At 43.2% G+C, this 26097-nt stretch overlaps 1 protein-coding gene across 1 annotated transcript in view; it reads left to right on the top strand.

Annotated features, from left to right (window-relative positions):
• fgf11b (fibroblast growth factor 11b) overlaps window positions 1–6754 on the top strand; it is a 66151-nt gene extending 59397 nt beyond the window's left edge. The window contains exons 4-5 of the mRNA XM_056284792.1: window positions 3588–3786; window positions 6621–6754. Coding sequence (XP_056140767.1) covers window positions 3588–3786; window positions 6621–6754 — 333 coding nt within the window. The remainder of the gene's footprint in view (window positions 1–3587; window positions 3787–6620) is intronic.
• Window positions 6755–26097: the final 19343 nt, after the last annotated feature.

Here is a 26097-nt window from a genome sequence, read left to right as displayed (position 1 = left end):
AGCTGGAGGGCTGGGGATAGAGACGTCCGGAGTGCCCTACTTAGCTTGCTGCCGCTGCGGCCCTACCCCGCAGAAGCGGCTGAAGATGAATGAATGTTTGAATTAATTAATGTTAATGCGAGGAAAATGAATGCTGTGTTTAATATCCAAACGTTACTAAAAATGTTAGGATACTATTGATTTGTAAGCCTAACCTATATTTTGGTCGTAATTAACCCACCCCCACCCCTCCCCTGGTCCGCCAGAATATTGTCAATATTAAACCAGTCTGCAGTGCAAAAAAAGGTTGGGGACCCCTGAGTTAAACAACCAATCAACATCGCTTCTCAAAGAGGGAGAAAACCACCACAGCCACTTTTTTTTTTTTTACAAATGCCTCCTTATTTTTGGATTGTATGTGTGTGTTAGACAAAGTCACTGAACTTTTCCCTATGAGTTTTGGAGCGTGTACTTTGGCCCGGGTACTTCATTGTCCTTCCTCTGCTATAAATGCAATCCCAGTCTACAGTGGCATTGAGAGTTAAGCTTCCTGAAGCAGGTAGAATAGATGTAATCGGACACGAGGGATGAAGAAGGAGGTGGAGGGTGGAGGGCAGGAGAAAGGAGAGGGGGGGGGAAGGTCGGGACACCACTCTGCATGATAACAAGGTCCTTCCCATCCTCAGGATTCTCAGCACGGATGGGACACATTACCTCTCTTGTCTGCTTTTGTTAGAATTCATTCTGACTCAAGTCTCTCAATAAGTCCCAATTTGAACGATGATGTTTCCATTTCGTTTCATACTCTTGGCCGAGCACACATGCAACTGTTCACCCTCCTTAAAAAAAACTGTGACTTTCAGCGTGACACTCAATACATCCTCTGCACTTGTTCTAGCCAGCCGAAATTGGTGGTTTCGGAGACAGCTCTGAGGATACACAGATCTATTTGGGGGTTAGTCCCTGGGTGGTCCCTGTGGCTCTGCTGAGCCCTGAAGGTCATCACAAGGTTGAGTTACAGGGATGGGGGATAGTTACAGCAAACCACTTGTATCAGTTTTCAGTAGACTGGCACACTGGCATCATACTGGCATCACACTTATCTTTAAGAGTCAACGCCCAGGGCTGTCCATGACTCCTCTTCACATGAAAGGGAAACAAACAGGATATTCAACATTATCTCGTGGTGTACGGATAACACTCCTTTGGCACTCATAATACTGAGCAGTCCACTGTGTGTCTCTGAAGTAGCGCCAAATTGTGCAGAAAAGAGTCTGTCGATGTCAGGCTGTGAATGTGAAAATGACACTTACTTCTTGGTTTGACACTACATTTGGTGGGCCGTCATTAGAATAGGCAGCATTGTTTAAGTAAGTATGAATAGCTAAGGCCAGCAAAGACAGGGATTCGCAGATTGTCCACCGCTGACATCAGTGGCGGACCAGCATGTAAGCATGTTTCAGAGGCACACAGTGGACTGCTCAGTATTATGGATGCTAATGGAGCATTATCCCTACAACATAATGTTGAAAATCATGATTGTTTCCCTTTAATTTTATTGTTCTGCCTAATTCCTCACTTAACTGTATTTCTCTCTCTTGGAGAGATTCAAACCTCTGGAAAGCTCACTGTGCAAGAATTGAATAAATTAGATGTGGGTTCCATCATTGGGATAATTTCAGGGAACGGAACATAAAAGGTAGCGTTTGTGTGTGTGTGTGTGTGTGTGTGTGTGTGTGTGTGTGTGTGTGTGTGTGTGTGTTGTGGTGGGGGGTATCCATGTCATTTCAAAGGTTGAGTTGAAGGGTGTGTTTTTCTGGAGCAATGGGTCTTCATGTCAGATAGAGGGGAATGTCAGAGACTGGGTTGCTGCTGGTGACCAAAAGTACCTCTCAGCACCCATCATCTGGTCCAGGAGGAGACCTATAGGGAAAAAGGTCTCTCTTTCACACATTCTTCCTTTTTGCTCAGCACCCGTTTGTCCTTTCTGCTGTTGTTCTCCTCGCCTCTCCCTTCTCCTTCTACCTTTCTCCGCCTGTCTTCCATCTCTCCTGCACGTCCCACCCCTCTTGCTCTTGGGCCTGATTAATAATGAATGATGAGGATCATCTATCGATCTCTTCCTCTTTGTGTTAGCACAGCAGAAGATATCAAACCTGTCAGAGGATCTTTAAATAGCTCTGCGATGTGGCAGTGGTGGTAATAGGTGAGTTTGTTGAGTTGAGGGTGGTTGTTTTGTATGATGGGGAGAGAGAGTGGTTAAATGGGTGTAGTCAGGGAGACAGAGTGTCTGGTGGACAGAAGCAATGGGCACAAACCATATAATGTCCTGTTCAGGCCGAGGCGTGAAGACTACCTGTGAAGATGAGGGGTGATGATATGTGATGAGTCCGACACTAGATCTTATATACCCCCTCAATCTACTTTTGACTCTTACTAAATCTCCTTGGTGCCAAGTTGTCATCCTTGGACCCTCCGCTGTCTTCCCAAGTCCCAGAAAAATTCTCCAGTCAGCCATTTCTGCCCTGCTACTCTCACTAAATCAATCCTGCAGATTGGCTTTGCTCTTTGACAGAGGAAGGACCCTGATGGTGACTAAGAGAGATGTATATCTGTCGCTACTGGTTACCATCACCAGTCAACATTATGCAGGGCTGAGTAGTCTCTATGTTGGAGATTGAAAGGGAGCGAGAATGGTGTGGGAACATGATCACTTCTAGAATCTGCATAGAGACATTTGATGCGATCCTCAGCCATTTATAATTTGCCCTTCAAATCCAGTTTTACGGCATGGTGGCCTAGTGGTTACCACTGTTGCCTCACAGCGAGCAAGTCCTGGGATCGAACCCCAGGCCAGACCAGATCCTTTCTGTGTAGAGTTTGCATGTTCTCCTGTGTCTGCATGGGTTTCCTCCCACCATCAAAAAGACATGCATGTTAGGGTTAATACTCCTGCCTGTGCCCCTGACCAGGGCAATAGGAAAAAGAACTGGAGTTGGTCCCCGGGCACTGCACCACAGCTGCCCACTGCTCCCATACAATATGATGGGTTAAATGCAGAAAACAAATTTTATTGTAACTGAACAACTGAACAATGAAAAAACAAAGTGGTTTTCTTTTCTTTCTTTCTTTCATGTGGGAATGCATGTGGATTACACGAGTCTGGGAACTCCTTAAGTACTGATTCATAACTTGAGATGCATCTACTGGAAAATAATTAAAATTATTCATTTATATGTACATGTGTGTGTGTTTATGGGCATGTTACTGGTATGGGCGTAAAGCAGTGTTTTTCATCTAAGCTGTACTTTTCCTTAGGGGACTATGTTAATTTTACTAAGGATGTTAATGCAATCTTTTTACATGTGCAACTGTATGCCGCACATCCCCTAGGACCAGAACGATCATGCTTTCAAAGAAACATGTGAGCAGATGGAATTCTAACTTTCCATGTAGTTCCCCTATGGTGAATTTCACCTAATTAATGTGTTTCAAAGTCTGTGTCCGACCTTGTGTGTTACTGTGTTGTTGTTTTTTTTTTGTTTTCTATTTCTTGCTTGGATTGCTAATGCAAATGCCTCCCTACCCCGCCCCTAATCTCTTCGTAGGAGCACTTCACTCCGGAGTGTAAGTTCAAGGAGAGTGTGTTTGAGAACTACTACGTGACATACTCCTCCATGCTCTATCGCCAGACCCAGTCAGGCCGCTCTTGGTATATTGGTATCAACCGTGATGGCCAGGTCATGAAGGGCAACCGGGTTAAGAAGACCAAAGGAGCTGCACACTTCCTGCCTAAAGTTATAGAGGGTCTGTATCGTTTCTCTTTCCTAGCTCTGATGATTCTGTCTGAAGGGATCACAATATCTCAACATTAACTCGATACAGAGTGTAGGGATAACACTTCATTAGCAGCCTGTGTGTGTCTAAAACACCACTGAAATTGTGCTGAAAAGTGTCTGCAAGTGACGTCATTGGCAGTAGTCTGTGAATGTGAAAACTTACATCCTGGACAGCTGTATCAGAAAATGCGTAAAACAATGCTATGTTATACAGCTGTGCATAGGGGGCACTGACATTAACATGTTCTTATGTTGCCTACTATATTGCCAAACCACGAGATATGTTTTCACATTCACCAGCGGTGCACACAATTTTGGCTGCCTTTCTTAGATGCAGAGAAGACAGCTTAGTGTTATGGCTGCTAGAGGAGTGTTATCCCTACAACATATATATGGAGCAGGGAAGCACACTATTGAATTTTTGCCGATATGAAGATATTTCCAAACTCATTTTGACTGATTGCCAATGCTGATACTGATATACACATCTTTTTGTTATTTCACTGAAGAGAACACCAAGTCTCTCCTGTACTAGAATAAACATATTACTCTTACTATGATGGCTTACTTGTTGTAGATGCAGACATAAAACATTTCATTTGATTCCACCCAATAGACAATCACTCATTCTTATGTAACTAAAATGAAAGGAATCAGTCTGTCTGTCTGTGTCTGTCACCGTGTGAACAGTGCCACTGTCATTGCAACCCACATTGTGGCCGGAAGGGGCGAACATGCACTGCACTGGGCCAGCGTTTCTCAACCCAGTCCTCAAGGAACACCTATCCTGCAGATTTTCATTGTAACCCTGCATAGGTAGCCCTGCTTGTACTTACTCAACCAATCATCTCACAGCACTTAATTATGCAAGGTGTGCAACAGCTGACAATCCATTGCTGATTTGTTGATTAACTACAAACAGGTACCTATTCAGGGTTGCAAAGAAAATCTGCAGGATTGGTGTTCCTTGAGGACTGGGCTGGGAAACACTGCACTGGCAATGTTGTTGTTGTTCAGGGCTTTCACCTTTGGGTGGTTGCTTAGCTTTGTCAGATGGCTGAAGTAGAGGCTGCTGTGTCCGCTGGCACTGTTTTTTCTTGTCTACTTTTCAGAAACTCTTGGTGTTCAGGAGGACGGCTCTTAAGATCAAATCAATTTTATTTGTATAGCCCAATATCACAAATTACAAATTTGCCTCAGTGGGCTTAACAGCAACACAACATCCTGTCCTTAGACCCTCTCATCGGATAAGGAACAACTCCCTAAAAAACCCTTTAACAAGGAGAAAAAATAGGAAGAAAACTCAGGGAGAGCAACAGAGGAGGGATCTCTCTCCCAAGACGGACAGCATGCAATGGATGTTGTGTTCACGCAATTTACATAATAAAACATTGAAAGAGGATAACAGAATTATAATGGACATAAAATTTATGATGGATAATTAAATTGGTAGTGTTAAAGGAGTATAGTTTTACCCCTCCTCACATTACTAGTACTTTACAAGCATTGCAAATAGCAATGTTGTTATCTGTTTCGGATACTTAAGAATACTTCCATACAGCTGACATGTTGAAGCTTGTTGCTGGTGCTCAAAATAAACATTTAGCATCATCGCGTGCACATAATTAACGCGTCACCTTACCGGCATGGCACAATAGCAGACATTTTCCTATCTGCTGATGCCGATACTTAAATTCTTGAGTTTTTAATCAGCTGACACTGATGTCGTGCCGATATCATCATGCATCCCTAATATAGAGAATGTTGAAAGTCGTAACGGTCTCCCTTTAAAGGTGCTTTAAACAACATTCAGCACCAGTACAAAACAAACAAGGCTCAGCGTTTTCAGTTTTTTATTTTTCAAAGCCATCCAACATACCGAATTTCGCCACAAGAGGGCACTGTTACATAACCTCACACGAACAGGAACAACTTTTGGATCCGTTTAAACCGATCTGCTCCTTTTTTTGAAAAATCTGGGTATTTTTCATCGAAAATCGGTAAAAACTGAAAATGCTGAGCCTTGAAAACTAAACAAACCTCTCCCTCCCTTTCCTGTTCCTCCCCGCTCCCCCCTACCTTCGCGTTCTTTGCTATTTGGCTATTTCTTGTTCTTGGCTATTTCATTGGTTGGAATATGGACTTTTACAGTATAGTTATTAGTAACATATTCAGATTGGTAAGGAGCTATTTCTTTGATCTGCTGAGTGACCTAAATCTATGTAACTTAATTATTAGCTTGCTAGCTATCCTGCTAACGCTAGCTACCTCACTTGAACTAACACGCATGCGCGGCCAGACCGGCTTCCAAACCAAAGAACAGAGACACTTGGATGGACGTTTCATGTTTCATGTTTGGGGCAGCATGGTGACACAGTGGTTAGTGCAGTTGCCTCACAACAAGAAGGTCCTAGGCTTGAACCCCCCTGGGGTTGTCCAACCTTGGGGGTCATCCCAGGTCATCCTCTGTGTGCAGTTTGCACGTTCTCCCCGTCTCTGCATGGGTTTCCTCCGGTTACCTCCCACAGTCCAAACACATGTAGGTCAGGTGAATCGGCTTCATTAAATTGTCCCAAGGTGTGAATGTGTACCGGGCTTGTGATGGACTGGCAGCCTGTCCAGGGTATATCCCCGCATGCTGCCCAAAGAGTGCTCAGATAGGCTCCAGCATCCCGCAACCCAAATTTGCATAAACGGCTTGGATAATGGATGGATGGATGGATGGATGTTTCATGTTTGTTGATAATCAGTATTTACTGCCTGTTTAATTATTTAACCAACCTTTTTACTTTCGCCCTGCAGTCGCCATGTATAAGGAGCCATCGCTACATGAGCTAGCCAATGAACAGAGTCCTCCTCGGAAGACAGTGAAGACATCCGACTCACCATCCCTAAAGAATGGAAGACAAGAAGCCCCAAAGGCTGATGCCTCATAGCATAGGAGACTGAGGGTGGGCCTCGGGTACCAGTGACACTGGGAACAGTCTACTGTGATTAAATGATGCTGGATGAAGGAATGGCTCCCACGGGCCACCTCATTCCCAGAGTGCAGTACCAAATGTTGAGGGACAATGCATCAGCGGTCCATCAGCAGCCAACAAAGGCCTGAGAGGGGAGATCCCCTTCACCCGTCACCAGAGACAAATGGAATCAGGGCCTGGGTTAAAACAACCACCACACCCTCCCTGACCCTTCCACTCTCACTCCTTAGCTTCCTTCTCCGCCTCCCCTGGCTATCTTTGGCAGAGCCCCCTTCATCTCTCTGTCATTCAAAGGCAATCTACGACCTGCTGTCGTCTCGTTCTGTTATCACAGTGGTTCCCTCTGACTTCTCCACATTCACCACTCACACACTTCCATTTGTTATATTTTGTTTTTTCTGTGCATGTTTGGCATGGGCGAGAGATTGACAGTATGGAGTAGATGTCATTATGTCCACAGTCAATGGGCCCTCTCTCAAAGTGGTGGCTGTGTGCCGCAAAGAATAGCATAGTCGGCTGATGCTAAAAATGACAATTTTCAGTAAATATAGGAGGATGTCTTCTGAAAGCTGGAGTTATAATTCGGTACAGAGAGGTGAGTGTATGGTAACAAAATGTAGATAAAAAAGCAAAACTCAGAGAAAACTAGATCTGCAACTTCTGCCTCCCAACTTCAGGTAAAAAGAAAAGCAATCATTTTTGGTTCTAGCCTTTGGTGAATGCTGATAAATGGACATTAGAATCCACCAGCAGACAATGATTAGTACTTCTATGTGGTGGAGAAACACAGTCTGTAAAAGATGATTATGATGGCAATAATAATGACCCGATAATATTATAATGATGTGACAGGGTTGATGACTGTAACGATGTAACGGAGTGACGCCAATGCTGGTAACAATGATGATCATGACGATCACGCTCATAATGATGCCAATCAACCATACCACACTATAAATTTGTAATAACACAAAGAAAAAACATGCAACCACAAATATGATGACCCAGACATTTTCAGTTTCAGTTCTCCAACATTTTATAAAATTGTATAATTATTCTTGGGGAAAAAAGCACCATGTCCAAAAATGTGTTTTATTCTCAGTAGTTTTCTTTTGCAAGGCTCATAACAGAAGACACTCAGAGTAGAGCTGCGTGTGCTGTGCAGGTGCTACTGCCTCCAAAAATGTGAGAAAATAATGTAGCTTCAGGCCCTCTGAGTCAGAAAAAAAGACCCAAACAAAAAAATTATAATAAGTGTTTTTCCCCATGGAAGCTGAGCCATACAATACACAGTAATTGGAAGTGTTACTTGAGAGTTAGCCATCCAAATCTTTATGTTAAGTGTGAAAAAAGTGTGCAATATTTGTACCAATTCTAGCCATAGCAGACTCTTAGTGGAAAAGAGTATTTCAAGTGACTGAGTGAGTGAGTGATGACTGTCTTGCTGGCTAGTTACTGAAATACTGGCTGGCTGACTGAATGACTGACTGATGAGTGACACCCTTTTGCCAGCCTCTCTTATCTTCTCCGTTGATTTAATTAATATTGCACTAAGTCATTTTCGGATAACAAAATAGGCCGTAGAATGGGCTTGTGGGGGAACCAGGTCTATATTTTCAATCCGGCAGGGATCTTAACTCTCATCCACCTAAAATAGAGTGGTAGTTGCAGCATCTCAGTGTGTGCTTTGCTTGGCAAGTGTTGTCAGCATAAAGCTGTTTTTAAAGCTAACATCAAAGTCGCAGGAGGCTGTGAGCCGTGGCACCTACTTACTATTCTGAAGATGTCTCGCAACTCGTCCACTCACCAGCCTTATCAAATCACCTTGGAAGAATCACCCACAAAAAATGTATGTCTGTGTATGTGGCTTCTCTGGGGTTTTTTATTTATTTTTAATTTCCATGATTGTTTTACCCCTGCGTCTGTATGTCTTTACTGCATGAGTCGGTGTTGACCCGTGTGCCTGTGAAAACAATACATGGTGACAGTAACTTCCTCTTCGAGATGTGGCACTGTGGTCTCTGCAAGGAGGCTGATATTTGGGACGTGTCATTTCCCTGTATCATTGCCGCCAACTTTGAAGAATAGTGATAGTTTCGGCACGATACGCGATAACCTGGTGGCGGCGGTGGCATGCAGTCATACAGCATGGGGGCAGCCAGACGTCTCGGGGCGTTGGTTGAACTCGAGTAAGCGGTGTTAACATGTTGTTGTCATGGCAATGGGGCTGTCATGGTTGGAGGGGGTGCAAAGAGATGTGTGACCCGGATGCTGTCCAGTCTAGTAAGTCACTGAGGGAGAAAATGTTACCACAAGCGATGCGTGGACTGAGCGGGGATGCCGTGCCAGTACGAAACACAATGTAAACTTGGAGTGACCTCCTTGCTATGTTAAGAGAGATGGTACTGCTCACGAAATCCACTACTGAGTCTCCAGTTTCAGCGGACTGACCGTAAAAATGTACATTAATGTCACAAAAACATCAAGAGTAATCCCAAGAAAGAATTGTACACTGGAATGTTGCCGGATGTTCCCAGTTTCTTTAGAAAGGTCACAGCATGTGAGAGGGAGGTTTTAAGGATGTTGTCTTCTGAGGGCGGGAGTATGTCTGAAAAGGAGTCGGTATGTACGGATTAAAATATGGCCAGCACATGTAGGCGGAAACACAAAGGATTGACAAGTACTGTATGTTGTTCAAGAAGGTAGATGAGGATGTTCTGCCGTTAGGTAACTAAGATTCTTGGTGAGGCTTTTTGTGCAGCATTTGGATGTGATACCGAATGTAAGACAAAGAAACGTCTAAGCGGCTGTATGCCATTTTATGATAGGGGATCTGAGGAGGGAATCAGATGACTACTTTACTTTTTTTTCCATTTGTGCTTCAGTTTGTTAAGATGGATGGTCAGCCCGTCTTAATCTTTAGAATCTTTTGTTCTTATCAAGGGCTTTGAAAAAGCTGGGCTCTAAGTCAGCATTTCTGATAGGGGAATATGCTCCCTGTCCCCAATGCATTTGGTACAGCCCGGTTTAATGCAGATGTAGAGAATTACTAACTGTGCACTGCTAACTATAAAGGCACAGCATTCTGACTGCAGCCATTCTATAGAATATAATCTGTTGGAGCATTACAGCAATGCAACTAACACAAAGTGAGGACACACGATGATGAGAAGTGTTTTAAATGCCCATGAAAATATGCCATCCCTTCCTATTTTAGGAACTTTGGCAAGCACTTGCAGTCAGCGATCACAATGACAAAAACCACCATATGTGTATAAAGATATGTATGCTTCTCCTCCTCGTAAAATCACAGCTACCTCTGGAATATGAATGCAAGTAAGCAAACTTTTGCTCCTCACCTTATAAATATTCTTACCTGTCTCTGATAAAAGATTTATCTGGCTGTAATACCAGTTGCTATGCAATTTATTCATACTTGTGCACTACATACCTGTTTCAGATTTGTGCATAAAAGCTAGGATTATTTTATCTTTTTCTTTTTTTTAAATTGCTTCCCTATTCTTTGACGACAATATTAGATTGTTAGACCTTTTCCATAAGCGCAAAGCACCTTGAGCACAGAAAAATAACAAAAAAGGAAGCCCTTGCTGTTAAAATAAGACTTGATCAAATATTTTGCAGTTTCATCAAGCCTTCAAGGTCTGTGTTGAGGACATTTTTAACACTGTGATTTTTTTCCTTTTTTTTTTTAAGATCACAGTTGTCTGAATTCCTCCCTCCACTGAACATAAGCTGTTAGTCCCCAGCACTGTTCGGCTGAATGTCTCTGTAAGTTGTCCAGGTCTGATACTGAATGTGAGTAGACAAGCTGAGCATAGCATGTTATTGAATGTGAAGCAGAGAAGGGGTTTTGGTCTGACGTAGAATGTAAGACAGAAAGTTGGAATCAAGAGAGGGCTTTTGTACTGACCATGCAGTACAAGACGGTAAGTAATCAAGAGACCGTTCAAGAGTTGATAAAAAAAAAGACTTCAACATACAAAGTGAGGTGAAGGCCATTCATTAGTTTGAATTTTGACCGTGAGGCTGTGAATCAACACTAGCTCGGTTGTTGAATGTAAATTATACGGATCACAAATAAGCCAGGGGGGGGTCACATTACCGTGTGGTCTTAAGTTAGTAGGTCAGTTGTCCATAATAAGATCGGAAAGCCCTAAGACATGTTTTGCCAAGTTACTTATGGCCAAAGGGTGATGGTGATGGGGGAATACAAGGACTTATGTGCCCCCTTGTGTGCTTCAGTTTCCTGTACATTCTCCCACACCATGTCCAAAGTGTCTAAAGCCTGTTAATTCTCTCTCCAACGAGTTGCATGTCTATACAGTATGTGTGGGTGGATACATCTGCGAGTGTTCAAGTGAGTAAGAGTGAAAGTGTGTATAATGACCTATTTTTCATGTTTGTGTGTGTGTGTGTGTGTGTGTGTGTGTGTGAGGGGGTGTTAAAGAGCGAATGGTGAGAAACAAGAGGTGCAGGGAGTGAAAAAGAGGGCATGAGTCAGAAAAAAATAATAATTGATTGACTCAGTGAAAGCCAAACAGGGGAACAATAGCCCCGGTGATAAGTGCAATCATTCCCCCAAAGTTCACGAGAGAACGCAAACCATGTTTGCCGATAATGATGTGAACAGAGAGCTCTTGTTCCAACACTATTGCACCTGTAAACTGGACAGATGAGCCTCTTTGGACACATTCAGGAGGAGCAGATTCATTCAATTCCTCAGGGGTCCAACTTCCCATTGAACCATAAACTTCACACAACTTTTTCGTGGACTTGTCCAAAACAGTATGAGCATCAGCAATCATACATTAGGAATCTCATCTTTGAATAATACAACAGCTGCATATGGCATAGCACGCCTCGGTGGCACAGGTGTTCTCCAGATTGGGAGGGGGGCTGTAAGTATATTAATCTCGACAAGCATCAGACATTGCTTAGACAATTGCAAAACTTAACTCGCCATTGTAGGAGGTGCTACAAAGGGTTAGCTATCAGGGAAGCCCCGTCTTTGACAAGAGTTATGGGAGGAATGTTTTACTGCACATGACCACCACAATCCAGGGAAGTTAAAAATAAAGCAAAATCCCATTTGTGTTTGTATAGGCAGGTTGGCTTCTAAGGAACCATTGGGGAATTTAAACAAATTATGAGTGCCGCATAACGAAAGTTACATTATCATTCAGTACAAACGTCTGTACCATGAGACTGCTGTTAACCAATCCTCACTTGTTAATTTTTCTCGTTATTGATTTATTCGTGGGCGGCACGGTGACGCAGTGGTTAGCGCGGTCGTCTCACAGCAAGAAGGTCCTGGGTTCAAGCCCCGGGGTAGCCTAACCTTGGGGATCGTCCCGGGTCATCCTCTGTGTGGAGTTTGCATGTTCTCCCCGTGTCTGCGTGGGTTTCCTCCGGGGGCTCTGGTTTCCTCCCACAGTCCAAAGACATGTAGGTCAGGTGAATCAGCCTTACTGAATTGTCCCTAGGTATGAATGTGTGTGTGTGTGTGTGTGGGTGTGTGTGTGTGGGGGTGTGGGGGTGTGTGTGTGTGGGTCCTGTCTGATGGCCTCACGGCCTGTCCAGGGCATCTCCCCGCCTGCCGCCCAATGACTGCTGGGATAGGCTCCAGCATCCCCGCGACCCTGAGCGCAGGATAAGCGGTTTGGATAATGGGTGGATGGATGAATGGATGATTTATTTGTTACCTCTAAACAATTTTAGGGTGAACCCTTGGGTGATTTTTGAATTGTATTTTTCAAAGATGGGAACAATCTGGAAAGGTTGAATGTGCCTTCTGTGAAGGTATTATGGAAATGGTTTTGAGAAAATATCCACTCTATCCACCATCTTCTGCCATTGTATGAGGTTTTGTGCTTAACTATCCTCTGGCAGTCATTGCACAATGATCAGGAGAACAGCAGACTCTTGTCTCAGACAATGCAGTAGAGAATGTTTCTTTGGCAATGACAGTATGAGGTCAAAATTAGCTGTGCTATATGCATTATATATTATCTTCTCACTGTGTTCACACAATGCATAGGAAAACATATTAAGGGGTTTTGTCAAACTATTCAGAAAATCCTTGAATGACTAGCTCCCTCTATTGATGAATCTCCATTATGGTAATATCTGGCTGCAACACTAAATGTGGGGTGTGAATTCCACACATTTGGTGTTATGGAGGCTATTTCAAAGTAATATACAATTGCACTACAGTGTGATAGTCTATGATGAGTTATTTTGTTTGTTTGTTTTTTTTAACGCAGGGTTTGAAAACAAGGACACATTGCTTTTTTGTGTGACTTCAACAAATTATGATGATGTTGGGCTGTGTAAACCATGTTCGGCAGCGATTATGATGCATTCACAAGTCTTGTTATGTTTGTGGCTAGGATAACCTATGAACAAAAAGCAAAGTGTTAGCCACATCATACATGTGATTTTTGTGCTCTCCTGTTTCACTGTCCCATAGATTTTATAATAAGTCAAAATCCACTGATGGTTGGTGATTGTACATAGCAGTATTCCGTACAGGTGACCCTTAACCCCAAATTGTGAAACCAACGATTCAAATGACAAAGTATTTTTTCCCCAATTACATCTCCATATGCTTTGTTCTGTTACAAATGAGTTTTATAGCAAAATGTGTTTTAGCTCCCCCACCAAAAATTGGGACTATTTCTTAAATGTAATAATCTCTCCGTGAATTCAAACTCTTCTTACTCACCCTGCTCGTCTTTTGAACATATCTGTGGTAACTAACCGGTGTGTTGAGAATGAGGCCATGACAGGCAACCCTAATAAATATCCGAGAACGGAGTTTGAATAACAGCTAAAAGGACAACGAGGATTTCTCAAGTGAGCCTCTGTGTCCAAAACACTGTCATCCTCGCGTCCTTTCTAACAAGCTGAAAGTGAGAGGGTTTTTTTTTTTTGTATTTTTCCTTCAAATCAAATCAATCATGTCCAGGAAATGAAAGGGGAGTGTACGGAAGGCTGTCGGTTTACATGTCTATTGTGTCAGTGACATTGTTGTGTTACCTGATGTCCGTGGGGTCCTGTACTGATATTTTTCCGAAAATGTCTTGCTGATTTTATTTTTTTTAATGTCTTTTATTGTCTTGTCCTTTCACCCCACGTCTCTATTCTGATCCAGTCTCCTCAGAAGGAGGCGAACTGGTTTAATCACCTCTCACTGCCCCCCCTCCCGAACCGCTCACATTTTGTTGAACTTTTTTGTATTTGCTCAGTGTTTTTATGCTCACGGCTTTTTTGATACTCCCCTTGCAGCACGTACGTGGGAGTCTGCTGTGCGGTGAGGGATAAGGTAGGGGTGAGTTTATGTGACAACAGTTTGTCAGGAAATGCAAACCCCTAACACCAACATGTGTCCTATTATACCCAGCATTAACCTCGGCGGTCTCAGAAATCTGACCTCCACAAGTCTTCCAAAAAAATTTCACGAAACCCCTTAACCCTGTTCCGCTGGAATCTTACTCTATCTCAGTCTTTTCTTCTTGTCTTCCAAAAACAACAGTTCTAGCTAAAAAAATAAAAATAAAAAAAACACACAAAAAAAGCCATACATAAAAAAATGGGCCTTGACTTTGATTGAGCCAATAAGAGAAGGGATGAATCCCAGCCCCCCCCCCCCACTCCACCCCCAGCCCACCCCAGTGTTACAGGGGGCCTCAGACCCATGTTGGACTCCTCATAACAGCAGAGCCGAATGAGGCGACGGGAACGCAACAACTGAAGACCAGCAATATATATATATATATTAAAAAAAAAAACGACCACCAGTCTGCACCCCACGAAGGGAGAATTCCAACAGGCTAAAAGACAATGAGGAGGATTTTCAGGCTCGACGACAACACGGGAGAATTTGCAGCCTACAAAGACAATCCGCACTCCGCATTTATCACAGATTGACATCAGAGTATTTTGCAAAGCATGCATCTGTCATTGTTCCTCGATTCATAAGGGATTATGCCTTCTCAGTATCTGGAGACAGAAGAACCCTCACTTCACCCTGTCTCTGAGTTCGCCACACCAGTGTACATTTCTACAACTCATACGTGAATCAAAGGGAAATGTCTTACTATGGAATATTACTCAATAAATGACATATATTTGTATGATTGTAAGCAGTGCCTCTTTGTGATTCCTTATATACAGATGGGAGAAATACATTAAACTGTGTCTAAACATACTTCTTTGATATGCTCATAAATCTAAAATATTCACCTTTAAAATGCATTGAACCAAAGTTTATTTTGTGTCACATGGTCAGACAATACATTTGAGACGGTGAGATGAACGTTCACAAACAAAAAGCATCTATCCAAAAATCATATGCCAATAAAGAAAGAAAAGAAAAAAAAAATCAGTGAAGCGAGGCTGCCAAGTGTTTTACATTAGAATGATTGCATCACATTACAGAGAGAATTGAACCCCTAATCTTTAGCAGAATCGGTACCATGCTTAAGTATATGGAGCCATAATGCCAGGAACTCAAAATACTCTATCAACATCAACAAATCTTTCACATAAAAAAAAAAAAAAATCATACAAATACCAGTGTTACACCAGGCGCTCTACCGCCTGAGCCTCACAGGACCATATTGGGGTTGAAGGAGTGTGAAACAGCAGTCTGACCACATTAAACAACGCTTCTGTGTTCAAATTCACAGCCTTGGTGTCTTTCAAAATATGATGAGGCTGCTGTCTGCTACCATGGCTTGTGGCATCACGGCACAGTGTGGGAATAGATGTAGAGCGTACCCCTTGAGCAAAGCACTGACTCATCAACTGCTCTTTGACACTTACCGGGTCATAACCGGGCCCGTGCACATCCTCCTCTGTTTCCCCTTCCGGAGACCTACCGATATAGTCCTATGGTCAGCTGGATGGGCCCGTTGTTGAATAAGGTGTTGAGTGTTTTGTCCTTGCGTTTGTTACAGCTGGGCAATAACTGCATGATCACTGCAGGACAGCCCGTAAGGACTTTTAAAAGAAGATGCATGTGTTCCTGAAGGTACTGAGAGAGATTGCTGACAAAGGTCAGAAAGGAGCAGGCTCCCTAACTGTAAAACACATAGTAGGAGCTAAACTACCCCAACGTCTCTTTCCTCCTCCATCTCTCAACTCTCGGGTGCATAAACTCACATAGGCTCTTTAACGCAGAGCCAACAGTTCACTACAGCCCATTTACGTAGCTCAAAGTTTGCCCCATTGTGTATATACCCTGCTTTCAGCTGAGGTTCATCATATACTTGCAGTGTTGTGGTTTAAAATCTGATTGTATGACCTTTCATCCCATCTATCGCTCATTCATTTCCCTCTCCATATCCAATACAACCTTTAAAATGCATCAATGCAAAATACGTTAGTGCTTTAGTAACAGCGATAAAAATATTGCACCAATAAGTCAAGGCAAATAACAGGTCTTTGCAGACCAATCTGTGCAGCCCGACGGAGACTGACATTTCCAATTAAGGATTTAGACAGAGAACACTTTGCACCATTTATCATAATAGAGCAAACTCATAAGTCAATATAAGTTATGGTAAAAAAAAAAAACATTTGAAAATTTTACTCCCAGACAAGACGGGCTGAGATCAAAGACGCACTCATCTCAATTTCATAATCTGCTTTTTTAAAAGAGCCAAATTTATCAAACAAAATGGTGTCAGATGGAAGAATTGCAGCAATTACCTCTTTTTCACCACTCAGGAGCCGATTAGACGTCACAGTATCTTGGTGATAACCATGGTAAATGGATGACGGATTATGTCCCAAAGCAGAAAGGCTAATTATGCTTCAAGGCTTTTGCTAGCTCAAGTTAGGGATCTGCAGTATCTCATCTGATGGATTAATGTGTGGTATATGCAGTCACTGTCATGCACAAAGAGCCCCCCCCCCCAGTTGACATCAATAACCCCTGAACAGTGACGATATCTATATAAGTATTAAATGTCACTGCTTCTTTGTTCAATATCTACAGTCAACATAATACAGAGGCCCTAGATTTACCAGGGTTAACCACAAGGCTTTAGTGAAAATAATGTCTCTTTTCCTCATTGCTGGATTGCCTGTCTTGCAAATGAGGCCAGATGCAATTTGTCTATTAGAACACAACTTGAGGCACGTTTTCATCTTAAGCCTCCATCAGCTGATACATGGAATAAGGCAGGAGAACAATATCCTGAACAAACGAGTTGCAAAACACGTGAAGGAAGACAAACTGTATGCAGATGATCGTTGTGGTTGTTTTGTCTCATTTCAACAGCAGCTGCTGTTTGTCAGAAAACAACCATGAAAATTAATGTGCGTGAAAGCGAGAAAAAGGTTGGGGATGAAATAACTATCATTTAAGACAGACAAAGTGGCACGGTGGCGCAATGGTTAGCACAGTCGCCTCACAGCAAGAAGGTTCTGGGTTCAAGTCCCGGGGTTGTACAACCTTGGGGGTCGTCCCAGGTCGTCCTCTGTGTGGTAATTTGCATGTTCCCCCCCATGTCTGCGTGGGTTTCCTTCCGGGTGCTCCGGTTTCCTCCCACCGTCCAAAGACATGTAGGTCCAGTGAATTGGCCTTACTAAGGGGGGAAGGGGAGGGGGCCTGTGTTGGCCTGGCGGCCTGTTCAGGGTATCTCCTCGCCTGTCGCCCAATGACTGCTGGGATAGGCTCCAGCATCCCTGCAACCTTGAGAGCACGATAAGCGGTTTGCATAATGGATGGATGGATGGATGGAAGATGGACAAAGCAAAACCATTTTTTTAAACAAAAAAATAGTTTGATGAACTCCAGAAATCAAGTGAATTGGTTTAATAGCACTGAGAAACTCAACATGGAGATTAATTGTGCCGTCGCTCAGTAGGTTATAGCTACAATCCTGAAGATTGCTTTGTTTGATTTACTGACACTGGTAACTCTGGTGGCATTTGATTGCTACAAATCCCTGAAATCCTTTTGAAATGAAAAAGTTTTGCCTGTGCTTTTAGTGTCAACTACTTTCCCACCACTGAGCAAAAAAAAACAAAAACATAGCTGAACCTAGCTTTTTAACTACTGATATTGTAGGTGTTTGAACAATTAATAAAAAGATGAAATGGGTCTCTAATTAGAGCTTCTTTGTCAAAAACACAATCATCAGTTACAAAAATGAAGTTTTTGTTAATGTATACTGGCAGTGGCATAATATCTAGAGACGCTATTTAAAACCTTTTTTAATTTCTATCAAGGGGAAAATGTTGTAACTTAAGTGTTCCTCTTGAATTGAATAGGTCTATGGTATTTTGTGTGCAAGGTAAGTTTAAAGGTACAATCCTTGATTCAAATGTAAGCAAAAGGGTCTCCCACTACCAAAATCCAAAAAACATGTCCATGGTGGAAAACTTGCCATAAACTCTAATGTAAAATAGCAGTGTAAGCATCACTAGCAGATATTTATAATGACTGAAAGGTACTACTATGTCTAGGAAATATATGTCCAATTTGCCTGCCATAGAACACATAAGATGCATCAAAAGGATGAATTTCGGGGCGTCTGAGTGGTGTGGAGGTCTATTCAGTTGCCTTCCAACACGGGGATCGGCGGTTCGAATCCCTGTGTTACCTCCGACTTGGTCGGTGTCCTTACAGACACAATTGGCCGTGTCTGTGGGTGGGAAGCCAGATGTGGGCATGTATCCTGGTTGCTGCACTGCCGCCTCCTATGGTCAGTCGGGGCTTCTGTTCAGGTTGGGGGGGGACTGGGGGGGAATAGCGTGATCCTCCCACGTGCTACATCCCCCTGGCAAAGCTCCTCACTGTCAGATGAAAAGCAGCGGCTGGCAACTCCACATGTATCGGAGGAGGCATGTGGTAGTCTGCAGCCCTCCCCTGATTGGCAGAGGGGGTGGAGCAGAGATCGGGATGGCTCAGAAGAGTGGGGTAATTGTCTGGATACAATAGGGGATAAAATGGGGGGGAAAAAATCCCCCCAAAAAAAGATGAATTTCATTAATCTTCAGTCATGTCCCCTAATGCAGTTGAAAGCCCTGGAAAACTTCAAATCAATCTGCATTTTCAACAGCTATATCCCACAATGCAAGCAAGACTTTAATAAGAAATAAAGCCGACTAAATTGTTTGCTGTGATGGATTACCAGTCTCAACCAAGTTTCAGGTCTCTGCAAATTGATTTTCACACTGTACTGAAATGAATGGAAACCAAAGGAAACCTGGAAGGTAGGAAAAATGCTTTCAAAAAAATCTACAACACTCTTCGGAAATGGTTTGTTATAGTTTTGGCATGTTATGGAAATGGTCAGAGGTAATGCAAAGTAGACAAAATTTGTAGTAATTATGTTGCAACATGCAAAACATGCAGTAAGGTCCTTACAGCAATGGCAGAGAGCAAGCTGTTATTTGGTCACATGGGCGGAGCTTAGCAGTTGCTATGTCATTGCATGGCGTTGCCACAGGTGTTAGGATTGGGCGATTGTTTCTATTTTCATGTCGTCCAATCGTGGCTACTCAAGATGCGATCCGATCGCCAGGGGGCAGGGGGTAGAGACAGCAAACTGGTTTGCAGTAGTAGTATATTTATTCATTTTTATTGAATAATTAATTCTGTTTAGCATTTTTCAAATTATTATTGACGTTAGAATTCAATTTGGATTCAAGTTTCTGAATCACCTTGACCGCACACATCTAACGGAGTTTTGAACTAATCAAAGCAAGCAATACAGGTAAAATTACGTAAACATTTGCAAGAGTGTGAAAATTTTATTCAAAATATTTAATTGTTAAAAAAATCTACTTAGGGGGGCATGGCTATGGTGCTGAACTAAGTGCATGTCTTTTTGTGAGCTCAGAGCGATATTCATTTAAATTCCTGTACATTATCCTGTGTTGGAAGACGGTTAATGGCCCCTCTCTTGGTCACTGGTTAAAAAACTTAGCATCAAGTTTGGCTCTTGAGAAACTCACTCACATAGTTAGAAAGAAAGCTTCTGAGTTGTACAACATGTGGGAGATGTTTCTGAAATTTGTTAAAAATGGTGACATTGACGAGGCACCGATAGTGTGAAGTTACGCTGAAAATATCTAATCTATTGCGAGGAATGTGTGCTGTATGCTGTTCTATGTGATTGTATTCTTATTTGAATTTATATATATATAATTTCCTTTTCTTTTTTTCATTGTAAATTTTTGTCCTTTGTAGCTTGATTATTAGCCATTTTTTCTTACATTTTTATTTTATACTGCCACATGTTCCAAGTTGGGGGAAGATTCAGTTATGTATATCTAATATGTTAAATGTATAAAATTAACTAGGTTAAAGGAGAAGGAGAGGAGGAAGGCTTGTCCAGAGGTAGCGGGAGAGGAGGAAGGGTAGGAGCGTGGAGGTGAGAGTCAGAACTTTGAATGTTAGCACTATGACTGGTAAAGGGAGAGAGCTGGCTGATAAGATGGAAAGAAGAAAGGCAGGTATACTGTGTGTGCAAGAGACCAGGTGGAAGGGGAGTAAGGCTAGGAGCATCGGAGGTGGGTTCAAACTCTTCTACCATGGTGCGAATGAGAGGAGAAATGGGGTAGGGGTAATTCTGAAGGAAGAGAATGTCATGAGTGTGTTGGAGGTGAAGAGAGTGTCGGACAGAGTGATGAGTGTGAAGCTGGAAATCAAAGGCGTATTGATGAGTGTTATCAGCACATATGCACCGCAAGCTGGATGTGAGAAAGAAAGATTCTGGAGTGAGTTGGATGAAGTGGCGGAAAGTGTACCCAAGGGAGAGCGAGTGGCGGTTGGAGCAGACTTCAGTGGGCATGTTGATGAAGGGAACAGAGGTCATGAGGAGGTGATGGGTTGGTATGGTGTCAAGGAGAGAAATGTGGAAGGACAGATGGTGGTGGATTTTGCGAAAAGGATGGAAATGGCTGTGGTGAATACATATTTCAAGAAGAGGGAGGAACACAGGGTGATGTATAAGAGTGGAGGAAAGTTTACACAGGTGGACTATATCTTATGCAGGAGGCGCAAGGTATTGTGGACTGCAAGATGATTACAGGGGAGAACGTAGCTATGCAGCATCAGATGGTGGTCTGTAGGATGACTTTGGAGTTCAAGAAGTGGAAGAGAGTGAAGGCAGAGCCAAGGATCAAATGGTGGAAGTTGAAGAAGGAAGACTGTTATGTGGAGTTCAGGGAGGAGTTAAGACAGGCACTGGGGGGCAGTGAAGAGTTGCCAGATGGCTGGGCAACCACTGCAGAAATAGTGAGGGAGACAGCTAAGAAAGTACTTGGTGTGTCATCAGGACAGAGGAAGGAAGACAAGGAGACTTGGTGGTGGAATGAGGAAGTACAGCAAAGTATACAGAGGAAGAGATTGGCAAAGAAGTGGGATAGTCAGAGAGATGAATAAAGTTGACAGGAGTACAAGGAGATGCAGTGTAAAGCAAAGCGAGAGGTGATAAAGGCAATGGACAAGCGTATGGTGAGTTGTATGAGAGGTTAGACATGAAGGTAGGAGAAAAAGACTCGTACCAATTGGCTAGACAGAGGGACCGAGCTGGGAAGGATGTGCAGGAGGTAAGGGCGATCAAGAATAGAGATGGAAATGTGCTGACAAGTGAGGAGAGTGTGTTGAGAAGGTGGAAGGAGTAGGGGCTGATGAATAAAGAAAATGAGAACGAGAGATGGTTGGATGACATGGGGATAGTGGATCAGGAAGTGTGGTGGATTAGCAAGGAGGAAGTGGGGGCAGCTATGAAGAGGATAAAGAGTGGAAAGGCAGTTGGTCCAGATGACATACCTGTGGATGCATGGAGATGTCTAGGAGAGATGGCAGAGGAATTTTTAACTAGATTGTTTAACACAATCTTGGAAAGTGAGAGGATGCCTGAGGAGTGGAGAAGAAGCATACTGGTACCGATTTTCAAGAATAAGGGCTATGCGCAGAACTGTAGCAACTACAGAAGTATAAAGTTGATCAGCCACAGCATAAAGATATGGGAAAGAGTAACAGAAGCTAGGTTAAGAGGAGAGGTGATGATTAGCAAGCAGCAGTATCATTTCATGCCACGAAAGAGCACTATAGATGTGACGTTTGCTTTGAGAATGTTGATTGAGAAGTATAGAGAAGGCCAAAAAGAGTTAGATTGTGTCTTTGTGGATTTAAAGAACCCATATGAAAGGATATTGAGAGAGGAGGTGTGTGGTATTATATGAGGAAGTTGGGAGTTGCAGGGAAGTATGTAGGAGTGGTGCAGGGAAGTGTGACAGTGGTGAAGTGTGTGGTTGGAATGACAGATGGATGTAATCCCACCTCCACGAGCCCTTTTTTGTTTGCAATGATGATGGACAGGTTGACGGACGAGATCAGGCAGCAGTCTCCATGGACTATGACGTTTGCGGATTACATTATGATCTGTAGCGAGAGTAGGGTGCAGGTTGAGCAGAGCCTGGAGAGGTGGAGGTATGCACTGGAGAGAAGAGGAATGAAAGTCAGTAGGAGCAAGATGGAATACATATGTGTGAAGGAGAGGGAGGACAGTGGAATAGTGAGGATGCAAGGAGTAGAGGTGATGAAGTCATACGAGTTTAAATACTTGGGGTCAACTGTCCAAAGTAACGGGGAGTGCAGAAGAGAGGTGAAGAAGAGTGCAGGCAGGATGGAGTGGGTGGAGAATAGTGTCAGGAGTGATTTGCGACAGAAGGGTACCAGCAAGAGTTAAAGGGAAGGTTTACAAGACAGTTGTGACACCAGCTATGTTATATGGTTTGGAGACAGTGGCACTGATGAAAAGACAGGAGGCGGAGCTGGAGGTGGCAGAGTTGAAGATGCTAAGATTTTCATTGGAAGTGATGAAGAAGGACAGGATTAGCAACGAGTAAGTTAGAGGGCCAGCTCAGGTTGGACGGTTTCGAAACAAAGCAAGAGAGGCAAGATTGAGATGGCTTGGACATGTGTGGAGGAGAGATGCTGGGTATACTGGGAGATGGATGCTTAATATGGAGCTGCCAGAGAAGAGGAAAAGAGGAAGGCCAAAGAGGAGGTTTATGGATGTGTTGAGAGAGGACATGCAGGTGGCTGGTGTGACAGAGGAAGATGCAGAGGACAGGATGAGATGGAAACGGATGATCTGCTGTGGTGACCCCTAACAGGAGCAGCTGATTGTAGTAGTAGAGCTCATCTTAAATATCACAATTCAAATCCTATCCAATAACGTTAACTACTCTAGTAGAGTGCAGAGTAGAGTTTTGGTGAGCAGGCATATGGAGAACAGAAGCGCGGTGTCAGATTTATTACAGGGAGAATTATGCACGTTTTTTAAAACTGACTTACAGAGTGAATATAATGCACTAATCACACTTTTATACAAAATGACTTATGGAGTCACTGATTTATACTAGGAACAACAGCACGCGAGCACCAACATGCGACTGCCATCACACACTGACAGTCATTGACTGCCCAAGGCATATCATGAACATTAAACGTATCCTATTACCATCACTTGGCAACATCACAATCTCACACAAACTCCACCAGAATACTAGGAATACTATCGACTAGTATGCTATAGACCACTGCACTTCCGCGTTCGAACGTTAGAGCAGGGGGAGCTAGAGGGGGATAGAAGCCGGCAAGTTTGAACACGGTTTAAATGGCTAACTATGTCGCTACGTTGGCTGCTGCGGACAAGAACCGATATTTGCGAAAAATTCGCAGTATCGGTGGCCAGTGTCCTTTCAATCGAACAGGGGAATGGGTTAATAACCCCACTCAATGGCCAGATGTGTCTTATGGCGACGTCTACAATTACATAGGAACTAAGCTACATTTTCAACAAATGTTTGCATTTTATTCAGTTATTACTTTTTACTGGATTACACATGACTGCATACAATGATGCATGATATACTACTCAATAAGGATGACAATAATAATGTGATAACAATGTTTGCATTTTAACTGGGTAAGGGAGACTGGGGTAGTTACCCCTTGTTTCTAGGAAAGATAAACAAAATTTAGCATGTGACCAAATATTCAGGGGGGAGGGACCATTTTATGATTTTTAATGGATAAAAATACATATGGGTTTGAAGAATGTGATCCCATTCAGACAGGTTTAGCTAACTGTGGAATTCCATATAGCCACCGGCTCAACCTGCGCCAGACCAAACTGTTCCAGGGAGGGAGAGAGAGGGGAAGGGGAGGAGGTGAGGGAGGGGCCAGAGCGGGTCTTAGAAAATATGAGTGGAGGAGGGAAGGCAAGGGGAGGGGAAGAGGGAGATGAATCAACCTACCCAGCAACTGAGTTTCACATCTAGCTGCTACAGTGTAGCTGAAGGGAGTCTGGCGAGGGAGACTACAGTGTAGCTAACATTATGCGGGTTGTAGCCTAGCTAACTCGGCTACATCTCGTTCAATGTAGCTAGCCTATTACACTGCCTAAATTCGTTTTCCCATCTGGGCCCACTGATCTATTGGCATTCTAACTTGACATTTTGGTGATTATAAAATGTAGAATAGACGTAACCTATTATTAGCTAGTTAAACTAGCTAACATTACCAGTGATGAAGTGCAGACCGCAGACGTAAACATGTTTGCTGTCAGGATCCCAAAAGTTGTCCATCCTCGTCTTTCCTTCTGATCGCCTGGAGCCATTTCAATCGTTGTTCTCCCTCCTTCTGCCTTTTAGGCAATACAAAAAAACGAATATTTGGGTTGTTTTTCTTGTTAACAGTACAGTCCACCACACAGCAACTTTTGGGCATCGTAGCTACGGCTATGCTGCGTATCTAATACAGTGCGGCTCGGCGGCTTGGGTTTTCTATCCCCCTCTCCTGGCGTCCTGTTGTCAAGGTACCCGGAAGTGTTCCGGTGGTCTATTGTCACTACTGTTTCAATCTGTTCTGTTCTTTCTAAACTATAGCGAATGGACTTGCTTACTTTTGACTTTATTAACGTAACAGTCTTGACATTAAACTCAGCTCTAGCCAGCATTACTTGCGGTCTGCGTGACACTCGTAATTGCTCCCCGGAACAACAGAAGCTGGGAACAACAATCCTATTGTTAGAATCTCCAGCACATCGCATACCGTTACGATAGCATAAATGCCAAATGGTCACCGAAATATTACTTAAGGTTAGCCTACTCACCAATGGACGGCTGTCATAGCAAAGCAATGCGCCTGTTGTGGTTCATGAACACTGTTCATTAAGGGCCCTCGTTCGTCGGGTGTTGCTGGACAGTAAAGCCAAGGTTGCCGTTTCTTGTCCCCGCTGTTGCTCCTCGACACGGCGTGAATAAGAAAAGCTGCGCTCGCAGGTCGCCGGGTAGGGACTGACATACACAAAAGTCGGTGTATATCAATAAACGCGTCCTTTTATGGTCGGAGAAGAGACAGAAATTCTTGAGTAGTGTTCACGATCTGTCCCCGCTTTTTTTCGGTCAAGGAGCCGCCGGATTTAGTGCTGCTAATTGTCATCCGTTGTCCCGTAATGCTGGCTCATACCACGGGTGGTAGCGATTCCATTTCAAGGAATAAATTGTGTTTCAGGTTTAAAGTTGACAGTTCTGTCGACGTTTGTTGGAGTTAGTGCTTTTTGAGCACAGGGAATCTCCATGTTCAGCCCGCATTAGCTAGCGTCTGGAGCGCGCTAAACTGAACCAAAAAGGTCACGACCTCTGACTCTTGGTCACGAGACGCGAGTAGCGCGACTTCGTTTGAGAAAAGACTGTATTAACTATTTTTTTCATTCATTGTGTTCGTATTAAACTCGCACAATATATTACCAAAATAATAAAGAAAAGTTTTTAAATAATTTATATTTTTATTAGTTTTCATAACGAAATTGTTGGGGTTGCTTTGCAGTTGCTATGTCCAATCTTGAGGTTGCTATAGTAACGCCAGGCAACACCGTGGCCCCGCCTTTGTCACCAAATTAACTTCCGAGAAAAACTGCGGTGACCAATCGAAAGTGTAGATTTAAATTAGTTGTGCTTTTTGGAAAATAAATACCAGGGTGACAATTTGCTCCGACTTTTTCGGAGCTAGGAATCCACCGGCAAGTTGCGCTCATCTCAAAGTGTACATTGAGTTTTCAACTTGATCGCCATCTTGCGAGTTGGTACTCCCAAATCCAATTTGCGAAGCGCGTACTCCTCCAGAACGAGTCACGGGGAGAGCAGTAGAGAGGTGAAGAGAAGAGTGCAGGCAGGGTGGAGTGGGTGGACAAGAGTGTCAGGAGTGATTTGCGACAGCAGGATACCAGCAAGAGTTAAAG

Source organism: Lampris incognitus, chromosome 8 (genome assembly GCF_029633865.1).
Source record: "Lampris incognitus isolate fLamInc1 chromosome 8, fLamInc1.hap2, whole genome shotgun sequence".
In the NCBI taxonomy this organism is placed as follows: Eukaryota; Metazoa; Chordata; class Actinopteri; order Lampriformes; family Lampridae; genus Lampris; species Lampris incognitus.
Note: the sequence above shows the minus strand (reverse complement) of the source record. Positions and strands in the feature narration are given on the sequence as shown.